Source organism: Pocillopora damicornis, chromosome 3 (assembly GCF_964200805.1).
Source record: "Pocillopora damicornis chromosome 3, jaPocDami1.2, whole genome shotgun sequence".
Classification (NCBI taxonomy): domain Eukaryota; kingdom Metazoa; phylum Cnidaria; class Anthozoa; order Scleractinia; family Pocilloporidae; genus Pocillopora; species Pocillopora damicornis.
The window spans coordinates 4,816,749-4,826,721 of record NC_142672.1 but is presented as its reverse complement, the minus strand read 5'-3'; the positions used below and the strand labels follow the sequence as shown (position 1 = coordinate 4,826,721).

The 9,973-nt window shown below is 38.4% G+C and overlaps 1 protein-coding gene across 2 annotated transcripts; it reads right to left on the bottom strand.

The window, feature by feature from the left end:
* Positions 1-111: 111 nt before the first annotated feature.
* Positions 112-9,918, bottom strand: LOC113665937 (RNA polymerase II subunit A C-terminal domain phosphatase). Of its 2 annotated transcripts, none has more exons than XM_027181673.2 (7): positions 9,646-9,918; positions 8,056-8,145; positions 6,566-6,656; positions 6,148-6,273; positions 5,080-5,321; positions 3,443-4,110; positions 112-2,467 (listed from the first exon to the last, which is right to left on the bottom strand). In XM_027181673.2, exons 1-7 carry the CDS (start codon positions 9,879-9,881, stop codon positions 1,344-1,346), a joined length of 2,577 nt encoding a protein of 858 aa, XP_027037474.2. In that variant the 5' UTR covers positions 9,882-9,918; the 3' UTR covers positions 112-1,343. The 2 variants fall into 2 exon arrangements, with proteins under 2 accessions (XP_027037474.2, XP_027037475.2); XM_027181674.2 differs by having other exon boundaries at positions 9,636-9,901.
* Positions 9,919-9,973: the final 55 nt, after the last annotated feature.

Sequence of the window (9,973 nt, the reverse complement as noted above, 5' to 3'; positions counted from 1 at the left end):
ATATTTTAAAAAGAAGGAATACTTTCGGTTTCGGAGGTTATTTGAAAATCTGTACAAAACTGTCGCAAGATGGAAATGTATGCAAGAGAAAGAACTATACCTCACATAAAATCATGTTATAATAAGAACTTTATTTTGAAATTATCCAGCTCATTGTACGTGGTGAAGTTCATTTACAGACCAGCTGTAACATACAGGTGACCTCAAGAACGATAGTGCAAAAATAAATATACAGTTTTTTTGGCCTGAAAGGGGAAACAGCGTGATCTTAATCGCCCTTTTCAAAACCAAGAGCAGGAAACAGTCATGTCCAACAGTAAACTTCCACGTCGAGATTCTTTCCTTTTTTTTCTAGTAAATAGTGTTAACTAATGTCACTCATCAATCCAACATGTAAGCTCCTGTCACGGGATGTCACGCAATTTGTCATGTCACACGAGTCGTGTCATTGACCCCATTGTAATCAACCCTTTCGGGTACTATTATATGGATGTAATCTGAAGGTTTTTTTTCAGGTTTTGACTCACTCTTCGAACAGTTTACACAACATACATTTGACAATGAAAATATTTAAGACGTTAAAGTTAGTTTATGGATATTCGTGACATCTCGAGTAAAATAACTGGATAACTAAAAATATACATATTTCTGTGATGAGTAACTCTGTTTCTTTACACTCCGCTGATTTTTTATTTGACGAAGAAGGAAAAATGGAAACGTTTTCGTTTATGATTGTGCAATATTCATGGTTTGCAGCTTATGGATTTCAATATAGTACCACTACGTCCTCAGATTATAATAACGACTTTTCCTGTTGGCACCAATCAATCTTGGCCACAAAACCAAGCGAGGGGAGAGAAAGGGTTCTCAACAATTTTTTGCCGGTGGAAACGAAGCTTGATGCGGATTTTCAGTAAATGACGTCATCATAAAGAAGAGCCATGGTTTTAGTTTTACCGGCATCTGATTGGTTGTGAAAGTGGTGTGATTCTCTGAAAAATAACACAGCGTAGTGATGCAATACAAATGCATTCCCGAATTATAGAGCGGTTTTCGATTGAGTGTCGTAAAACCAAAACCAAAGTAACCACAAAAGCCAACCGCTGCCTTTGAGAGGCCATGAAAACTCAAAGTAAAACCAAGCAAACTGACTGAGACGCGGAAAAAAAGCGGGCGACCAAGTCGCGGTTGATTTTAGTTTTGCATTTGATTGGTTAAGAGAGTGGCGGGTATTTTTTGGACTGATCAAAGTGCGAAGTAAAGCAAACCCAAAAGAATCCCATATTATTTTTGGCACTCAATCAAAAACAGCTCTTCAAATTTACACAGTAAGCTAACGTTACTCAAGAATGAGATAACTCTGCATCTAACATGGCCGCCATATCATTATCTTCTTCATCGTCACTTGGTGTCGAGCGGCGAGTGTAATCATCGTCAGAATCAAGGCTGCTTGAAACTTTATCAGAATCTTTTTCTTCACCCCCTTCATTTTGTCCATCATCATCGTCATCATCAAGTTTCACTTTCTTGCCTGCCAACTCATCATCATCCTCCGGCGAGTCTCTTTCCTTCTCTCGCTTTCGCTTACTCGTTGATTCTGATTTTTCGGAATCAGAAGGACTGCTCGATTCTGACACACTTCCTATCAAATCGCTCTCCTCGTCGCTGTCGTTCATAAGATCCTCGACTTCTTTATCCATAGCTTCGACCTCAGACGGCGAAAATGATAATAAGGGGTTCAAGGTAGACATAAGAAGATCCGCACTACTTGCCGAATCAGATCTTGATTTAGTGACCACATTTTCCTTATCAACAACATCCAAGCCCAAAATCGCTTTTTCAACTGCTCTTGTATCTGCAGTTTCTCCAGGTGTCCCGCGAGGTGTGCCATGATCCCGGACCTGTTGCTTGTATTTCTCTAAGCCTTCAACTGGAAATAAACGCTCATCCACCTTCTCCCAGCGTTCAAAACAGCAGAACAACCAACCGGGATTCACTACCTTTATCCCGCGGGATTTTACTGCTCGGTACGATTTCTCTGTCCCTAAACGACCTGCGATCACGTGGGTGGTTACGTCACCGATAGAGTTTGTATCTTTGGGTGTAACAATCGCATTACTAACGTTAGCACCTAGGGCGCGTGCAACGCGCCATGGTTGACTGTCTTCTTGTATTGTCGATGTAGGAATTACTCCAGTAAAGACTACATTAACTCCCCGAAGTACATCCCGGCGTAGTTCGGTCATTATCATCTTCGTATCCGGAGTCGATGTTCCTGGTGTACAATATTTTAAAATGTTAGGATTGTTTTTCACCTCTTCTGGAGCCTGCGATTGAACGCTTTCTACAGTTTTGTAATAAACATCGTGTATTCGACGTAAAATGTCCTCCAGGTGTAGGAGGTAATCGTCGTCCCCATCACCAAACGCGTAGGCTTGCTGCCGTGATTTCTTGATTTTCGTTTGGTCTGGAACGTTTTGCATGTAAATAAAATCAAAGTAACACCATTGTGAACGCTTGGATATACTGTACAAAATATAATTAACATATGCAGTGGTTGAACTACAGACAATGATCCTATAATTATTAGAAACAAAGTGTGTCTTGAAAATTCTGATTATATGCAGCAAATTTGAACATAACATAGCCTAGTTTTATTCCATTTCATTTCTATAGAGAAAGCATCTCGTATTTTCATCTCCTCTCGCTGTTTCAACTAACTTTCCGGAAAATTGCCATCAACCGCACAAAGAGTTGTATGACACTTCCCAACCTGACTTTAAGAAACTTTAAGGTTTCGTTAAGAAACCTCTATGGTTCATATGTTTTCACATTCCCAAAAGTGTTCCTTGTTGCCATAACAATAAAACTCAGTTTTAACTCTTTACTCCTACAATCTGATTGTCAATTCTCCCTTCTAGCTTCTACACATCTTGTAAATTAGTCAAGAGAATTTGGTGTCGGAGATAATAAATAATAATAAATTCTATCTGATAAATTTAAGTATTCTCATAATACGTTTGATGGATGATGTATGTATATTTAAGGGAGAATTTAAGTGTAAATCACGAAAAATCAAGGGCATAGGATGATCTATGCGGATTTTTTCATTCACGTTCTTTTCGTTCACGGCAGAATTGAACTTCCCAGGAGAAGATATATATTCTTTTAATCGGGGAGGTACGTAACACGTTAGATTTATCACGTCACATGAAATGTTTTGAGGAAAGTTAAGTTGGAGAAGAATTCCACATCTTTGGAGATCACAATGTAGCGAGCGAAACTGAGAGATAAATGACTAAAATGAAACTGCGCGAGAGGACCTTTTCACAACGAATCCAAAGGCTTTCATTAATTTTGTCTGTTAATTCCAGAAAATTCAAGAATGCTACTCTTCTTAAGATTTGGTTGCAAGAAATCTCTACGAAAACCTGACACTCACCTCCTTCACCTTTCAACTCAGTTTTACTTGACGTGCTAACACTTCCCTCAGATGGTCGCTGCTCTAATTCATTTCCAGCTTTTCCATCGGCATCCTGTTTTCCGTTTCTTGCATTTACACTCGATTTCTGGATTTCAGTCGACTCCTCTCTTACAATTTTATTGCTGGCGCTATCACCTCCGCCATTTTCCACTACTTTGGATGAGGTCCCTATTTCTTCAACTGCTTCTCCAGTGATCTTTTCACTTTTGTTCTGCTCGATGTCTTCAATAACAGGCTCACTGCTATCCGAGGAAATTTGCATATCTTCATCTAATTTCTGAATTTCTTTTGTCTCCGGATTAGCAACTTTTCGTTCTGTCTCTCCATTGTCGTCAAACACTGCATCATTTTTCTTCTGCTCCGTAACACCACCTTCGTTGTCGTCCCGAGAATTCGACTCTTCGATTTGTGCATCATCCGTAGTAGTTTCACTTCGATTACCAGGATTTCCGAAGGGGTTGGTATCTTCTGTGACTGGAGCAGATCCACCTAGTGGGGCATTAATATCCCCTACTCCTTTGAAGAACTGGTAGGGTTTGACGCGAATCAAGTTGGCGGCAAAATTCCAAACATCTTCCCGATCATCTATTATGCAAACCATGTTATCACCGCAAGGAAATATTGCCCTGAAATATGACCAGATATAAGAATTTGCTTTGAATTCCAGTAGGGAAGATTCGCCACTGTATGTGATATTAAATGAAGTCTTTAAGCTACCCACATACACATTTAAGGCCAAGTTCCTGATGTTCTATCTCTGAAATCATTTATAGAACACCAGGATTTTTCGAATATCTCCAGGGAACTGGTTGTGATCAATTCGCAGTCGCGAATTCTGTTCACATAGACATCTCATGTAGCACAAGTACCATCATAACGTTAAAAACGGTGGACCTACTGGCAGACCGCAGGAGTTTCAATAAACTTGATTATCGGCGGTCTACCACCGATACTACCGCGGTATACCGCATATCACCGATACCGCGGTCTACCGCCGCCTATAAGACTTCTTCGCGCCGTCTGTTTAGCCAAGAAGGCTCTCGTAGCCGGGTTCACATTCCGGCTCCTTTTACGGCCACAGTCGCATAAATATAAACCGACGCCGCCCGCCTATGGAAAAACTATTGAAACCTCGCAAGACCAAAATATTTCTCACAGCCAACAGAAGCAGAAACAGCTAAGAAAGCAAAGTACTATTTGACAAACCGGCTCGACTTTGGGTAAAGGAAAAAAAAAAGAAAGAAATGAACGTGAAAGAAAGTTGCATGCTAAACGAAGATTCAGGCTCAGACTGAGGGTATGTACCGGGTTGTCTCAGCCTACCCACTGCTCTTCTATAAGTCAATGTTTCCTTTCGTCCCAGGAGCCCCTCAACAGGTGAACAAAACACATGCCACAGGTATTTTAAAGTTTGCCACACCTGAAAAGTTTCACACACCTGAAATGCCTTGCCAGGCCTCTGACCAGAATTCACTTACATTAATTCTCGATTGAATTTGAAAAACTGTGATTTATACTTGTAGGTGATTGCAAAAGGTTATACAAATAAATTCTAGCTTTAAGCAGATAAAGCATTAATTTGGAAGATTTCTAACCTCAAGTCATGAGATTTGGAAAATGCATTAAAGCACTCATCCCTTGAACGAATCCTGTGTGCAAAGAGTTTTCCAGTAGGGTCTAACATTCTGGCTATAGTGTGAGCATACATTCTTGAGCCCATGGTGAAGATGTGCAGCTCAAAAAGACTGGATACACTGTTCAGGAAGTTCACTGCTCCTGGCCTGATCTTAGTGTGATACCACACATGCTGATCAGGTAGTTGAAAGTGATGGACGTCCTGTAACCATATCAACATTTTATAATCAGTTGTTAATCTAATGAAAGCATGAAGGAAACAAAGTATACCTGGATTAAATCATGGGAAAACATGATTGATATAATGGTACTTGGCGCAACTTTACATCCAGAATGGTCAAAAGGTAGCACCGAGATTTTGAGAAAATCACTGAATGTAAACACGATCAAGACAGTAACTCATGAAAAGACAAATTTTTTCACCCTCCAAACATATGGCCTCATAGCTCAGTTAGTAGTGGTGCCCAACTGATATCTGGAAACTATGGTGCTGCGTTGGTGGAGTATAACAAGATAATTTGGTTTTATCACCTGAGTTGGTCTTCTAAATTGGCCACTGTACCCGATTGATAACCAAAGTAACAAACTCTTTATGGTGGCCAATTTACATCACCGACTCACTTGATAAAACTAAATTAACTGGTATCTGGAAGACATAAGTATAATCCTTTTGCTAAAAAAGACCCTTTTCATTAGCAGCAGATTCACCCAGCAACCTTTTTAGCATTTGAGACTGTCAGTAACTCAGCCTGGATGAACATTCAAAACCCTGAACAATTTGTCCTAATAATTTTGGTATGTCTGTTTCTATTTTACAAATAACATCCCCTGTATACCAGCATGCCTCCCTTAATTTTATCCCCTGTTTCAGTAGAGAATTGGGAACCCTCAGGCCCACAGGTTGCTAGGTACTATCCTCACTGAAACCTGATTTCTTTCTTTTAGCCTTTTTTCTCTGCGACAACTTCAATTGCAGTTTACCTGTGAAGATCAATTTTATATAACTATTTGTGAAATAAGATTTATACCTCCATATCTTGTGGTATCAGCTCCATAGTTGTGTGAATGAGGGTCTGGTCCAGATCCACTACAAGGGACAATTTGCGAGTTTGAAGGAGTCGCTCTTCATCCTTTTTTCCCAAAGCTTCTGCCTCCTGAAATGGAATTGTACCATGTTTAGAAAAAAAATTGAACCATTGATAATTATTAGAAGGATCAAAATCTTTCAGTTTCACAAACTGCTAAATTATCCAATGAGGATCAAAGCTTTTTTTTTCAGAAGGGGAGTACAAGTCACTTTACACTCCCAGTAAATCTCTGTCTCCTTCAGGACAAAATGGGAGGGGGGGGGGACCTTAAAAAGGCCTAACACACCACAAAAACAATCTTATTCATAAAGAAATCGACAATCCTATTTTCCAACCATAACAAATAATGAGCTCATACCTCTTGGCTCACTTTTAGCTCAGGAATGTTATGTATAAGTGGCACAGATGCCAAAGTTGGGGAAGATGGCTCATCTTGTTCTTCACGAAGTCTACAAAATGAATCATTAGACACTGTGTTGTTACCATTACTTCACTATATACAGTTGTATTGCATAATAAAATGTCTTGCAAGATCAAAAGCTAATTTTATTTTCTGAATTTCCACTCACTGACAGAATGATCGACACATTTTCTTGTACACAAAGTCTATGTAAAATTATAGGTTCCTTAATTTAGTCCTAAAGATATGCATTTCAACAATTCAGTATATGTATATATGATCATTCTGACATATCAAAAAATTATGACAAGTAACCATATTGGTTTTTAAACTCAGAAATATTTCACAATTTTTCTCATGGAATAACCAACTCAGGATTCTCCCCAGTTTTCAGCACAACAGGTAAGGGACCTTTTCAAACCTGTAAAGCACATTTGCAGCTTCAGGTGGCTGGTCATTCTCAACTTTGTCATTTCCTAAAGCATACAGTACATCGCGCCTATCAAACATTCTCCATCGAAAAATTCATAATGTGAACGATACACCTTTAGTTTCAGAGGTTGAAAAAAACAATGTAAAATTTTGTTTAAAAACACTGTATTTGACCATGCCCTTTCCAAACTGCTTATAACATAGCCTGGTCTCCCTTTAATTTCGGGTGATATCTTTGGTGTCACTTACATGACATATCGCTGGAAAATCAGTGGTGTCAGCAATGAATTGCATTGGTATGAAATTGAATCACATCAACTAGCTGAATTTGTGTTCTAATCGTCTCAAATTCAGAACTTTTACACTGTTGAGAGATTTTATTTTCAAGGCTTCTTTTAAACCATTGTCTGAGACACATTTCAAGTAGAATTTCATGATGAAGACTAGCTTTGTCCCCACGTGTTTGTGGGGCAATTATAGAGTTGTTAAGGTGGTTATTTCTGGCAATATTGGCTGCTTTTCCATCGCTAGTACATAAACTTTGTTTTGTTTACCCCTCAAATTCTTATAAAGCTTACCAGCCACTCTGCGTGACCTCTTGTTACCGAACAGAAATGACAGCATTGTTTGCTACTGTTTCATTGTGGAAACTGAACAACTAAATGACACCACATTTGCATGTGTAGAGAACTGACAAATGTCATGAAATTTAGCAGAAAGCCCACGAAAAATCACTCTTGCTTCGAAACTTGAAAGGTACCAGTCAGTTTTAGCTTACTAAAGCACATGTAGATCTATGATAGTGCATAACCACAAACTGATGACCATTTTTGTGTAAATTTTGTCTGCTTTTTCTTCTTCTCAAACAAAGCATTTCTAAAGGTCGCACATTCTGATGGTAAACTAAGGCTGATTTCCATTTTCTACAAGGCTATTAGTAAAAATTGCTACATGACTAAGCAATTGCTTGTGACCAACTAGGAAAAATAGTCAAGGTTTATACTGCAGATACTTACTTTCTGAGATCAGCACCACAGTCACAGCATAAATCTTTCATGACCATCCGATGTTCACATTCTGCTTCATCTATCAACAATACTGGCATGCTAAGAATAACACAATTACATTTTGTTAACTATAATGAAAGATTTTGATGTTCTTATACTTCATGCATGATTGGTTAAAGTATATACTGTGATCCAATATTGCTCATCTAAAAACTGGGGAATGTCCGGTGATATTACCTTGGTTTTGTTTCTACATTTTGAAACCTTATCAAACATTCAATTCAAATAGATAATTTATGGTCCAAGTTTAAACCAAGATATCAGAGCATTTTTCTGTGGTAACACACAGAAGAATAGACAGAGATAATTAATTTGTTCATAATGTGCAACAGGACAAACACTGATTTTTGACAGAAAACTGTGTGTGAAAACTTTACCACAAAGGGGTTAAAGGATGAAACCTTGATGACTTTTAGTGTGTTTTTGTTTCCTTTTGTGTTTGTTTTTTTTTGTTTTGAGTTAATTCCAGTCTACAGTGTACTAAAACCATTTTTCTTTCTCTTCTCTTTTTTTATAGTTATTGTTTTTGTTTTGTTTTGGGATTTCCAGCAAAGCCTCTAGTCATGAGTCAACTCATTTTGTATGAATTTTGATCACAAAAATAATAATCTTAACAAAGCATGGCTTAAAAATATAATAAATCAATTATTACAGGTTAGTGGTAAGGAATGAGTAATTTTTAAGGTTGTCAAATATTAAAATTAATAATCATAGGAAAAAATGGAAAATGCAAGCTGGATACAATTTAAAGAAACATGATAAGTTACTAAGCTCCTTTACATTGCTATAAAATGGGATATCAGTAAAACTCTTCATTCACTCTACAAATACAAGCATTAGATGGAAGTAGATAATTCTATTAAAATAAATTGTAAAAATAAATTAAAATAAAAGGAATTAAAATAATCGCGATAAGTGGATTGGTGGTTCAACAGCCAATCAAATCCCGTAGAAAAATTTGCGCACTAAGCGATAAATAAAACTCGCCTCCAAAATCCAGGCGATCGAGGTCAAGAGCAGCTATGCCACAGAGCTTGACAGAAACGTATTTTATCTTCATATTGTTGGTATTTAAAGAGCTTAAAAGAAATTTCTGTACCTAGCCACTGATGCAAAAGTTAAAATTGTTTCATTCCTAATCTGTTTTCCGATTACACAAAGCCGTTGCATGCACAAATCTTACTCTCTTTCTCACAACCAACAAACGTGCAGCGACCCACGATGTTTGGGACAAACTGAAATCTTCGCTGATTCGGAAGAAAACCCCAAGTAAAGAGATAGATCTAAAATATGTCAACTTGCCCTGATGCAGTGCAGCCTTGAAGCTCTCGTTTCCTAAATAGATGAGCTCTGTAAATACTTCACCGTTCGAACATTTATGACGAAAACAAACTTTCCACTGTCAACTCATCACAACGAACTTAGTTGTCCGCACATGACTCAGACCTTTTCCACGACAGATTTTCTCTAACTGTTAAAAATATTTAAATCCGCATTTTAGGGACTTTTCCTATTCGCGTTTGACCCACCGTTTCTCACCTGGCTGCTACGATTTCTCCCTCAGCGACCAGCAATTCACGGACTATACCAGTAAAGGCTGATTTGAGTTTCGGCTGAGTTATGAAAGATCCAGCCCGATCCCCGTCACCAATAATTTCATAGAAACAAAGAACACTCCCTTCTCTAACTTCTGAGCCTGGACCAACTCGCCATCGTAACAGTCTTGCAGACGAAGACGTGGAAATAACAACTTCCCTTGCCTCCCTGTCCGCCATTTTGCTTTCACTTTTCGCGCGTGGGTCAATAATCAACCATCTAGGGTGGGGCGTTTGAAAGAAGTCACTTTCTGGGATAGGGTCGAGTGAAA